Genomic DNA, 2021 nt, shown 5'->3' with positions numbered 1-2021 from the left:
AAGATAATCATCAACCTACATTAATACCACCACTAAGCAACAGCTTTTAAAACTACTGGACATCTTGCTAGGTATGTAGCCTTTCATGTTTATTTTTTTCTTCCTATTTTCTCTATTTTCCTACTCTTTGCTCTTTATTCTTGTTTCCATAATTTTTCTTTCTCCTTTCACCCTCATTTTAGGTTGAGACAAATTACAAAGAATAAATAGAACTTCAAGGTTCAGACGACACTATTTCCCTTGAAGAGACCATACATGCTCTGAGACCAATTGGTAACATATATATGGATTGCGATAAGAGTTGTACGAGTCCCCCCAATAAAATGATTGTTAAAAAAAGAAATTAATCTCAGAAGTACTATAATCATTGTTTACATGTCAAGACTTCTGAAAAGCAAGGATGTTGAAATTACTAGTGACAAACTGCTAATAGTCAAATTGTGTTACCTTGAGAAAGCTGCATCAAGTGAATATGTAAACTGCCAGGGATAACAGGTTCAGGAAGTTCTTGGAGGAAAAACCTAAGAAGACTAATAGCTGAGGGAACATCTGCTTCCTTAACCAAATCCACCTCTTCTCCATTGTCGTATCTCTGCCGAAGCCACTCCACTGTCTCAGCATTTCCATTGACTTGAAAAAGTCCTTGTTGCTCCAGACCTCCTACATTAGGTCAAGGCAAAAATTAAACAAGCTGCAGTTTTGACTATATGGCCACATATAGTCATTCTCCAATCAACTAAACATTCTCAGACTTCAGGAAAGCCATTCTTGGCTCCCCTTATTTGGTTAAAAACCTTGAAATTACATATCTAGAAATAAACTATCTCTGTCAATGGGGATTTCTAGTGTATCCCGCCCCTTAATAGTCATTAAAAACACTCCTATCACCCCCACTAAAAATGTTCTCAGCTTAGCAACTATAATTTTTAAGTATATGAGTTTGAGTAAAAAATGAACTAAAATGTTTTCAATAGTTTTTTTTCTCATTATATGAATTTGATACTTAAAAAAAAACAAAAACACTTCCAAGGTCAAAAAGGGAAAATTGTGTTTTATTAAAACAAAGGCTAGCCTTCAAAGTAAGGAAATGTATACCATGTTCCTCAATATAGTCCACAACGTGGCGGACTATGAACGGAACCTCATTGTCTGGATGTCCTCCCTGCTGCAGCTCATCAAGTGGAATTCCAAATATTTTGTTAGCAAGAACGGAGTTGCAGTTACTCAAGGAAGGGGAGGAGCTCTTCCTCATATCTTTTTTGCAGCCAGAAATCAAAGCTGTCTTTTCTGCCAAATGAAAGACAAAAAAAAGACTACAATGATTAACAGGTGGCAATATGACTAAATACATTAAAGATAGACGCTTTACACCTGAATGTGTTGCCATCTATTTAAATATCTTCCGATGATCAGGCCTATCGCGTGTTCTACAAATAAAGTTCTACACAATTATTTAAGTATTTCTATACTACGCAGTTACCTTGAATGCTTTTAGTGTTTGCATATTCATGAAACAACACTAGTAAAAACTGATCACCTAAAATTTAGCAAGAGGCATTAAAGTATCAAGGATATACATGTTATGGGATAAATCTGGATTAAAGAGGGTCTCTTTAAACCAAGTTGATTAATGACAGATTAAAAAGCCTAACCTAATCCACCTCTGGACTCTGCTACATGAAGATCATATAACCTCTCAATTCATAATCACTTCTTATAAACGGATAGATTAATAGCCACTTTTTTTAGATAATGGGCTAATAAGAACAGGATTAACCAGTTCTTATTTCTGCATGACAGAGCAGCCAAATACTTTTTTTTATAAACGTTTCCAGTTCTGGACATCAACCTTCAATAAGATTGTCTTTTTATTAACACTATTATCTCATACTTATTCAGAAGAACAATTTCCAGAGCCAGTATAGCTCAGAAAAAAATAAGCTATTTGTCTTAGTTTTATAGAAATTATTATCAGTAAGGAAATAGTGGGAAAAGACAATGTTTATTTCTGTCTAGATGAC

At 34.5% G+C, this 2021-nt stretch overlaps 1 protein-coding gene across 1 annotated transcript in view; it reads right to left on the bottom strand.

Moving 5' to 3' along the window:
* The window catches only part of FAM13B (family with sequence similarity 13 member B), a 66843-nt gene extending 65560 nt beyond the window's left edge, over nt 1–1283 (bottom strand). The window contains exons 1-2 of the mRNA XM_045285032.1: nt 1096–1283; nt 448–660 (exon numbers count right to left, since the gene is read on the bottom strand). Of these exons, the coding sequence (XP_045140967.1) occupies nt 448–660; nt 1096–1252 (370 nt within the window). The 5' untranslated portion in view covers nt 1253–1283. The remainder of the gene's footprint in view (nt 1–447; nt 661–1095) is intronic.
* Between the last annotated feature and the right edge of the window lie 738 nt (nt 1284–2021).

This window comes from Echinops telfairi, unplaced genomic scaffold, assembly GCF_000313985.2.
Source record: "Echinops telfairi isolate 266 unplaced genomic scaffold, ASM31398v2 ScPeMD7_7469;HRSCAF=8507_1, whole genome shotgun sequence".
Lineage (NCBI taxonomy): Eukaryota > Metazoa > Chordata > Mammalia > Afrosoricida > Tenrecidae > Echinops > Echinops telfairi.
Note: the sequence above shows the minus strand (reverse complement) of the source record. Positions and strands in the feature narration are given on the sequence as shown.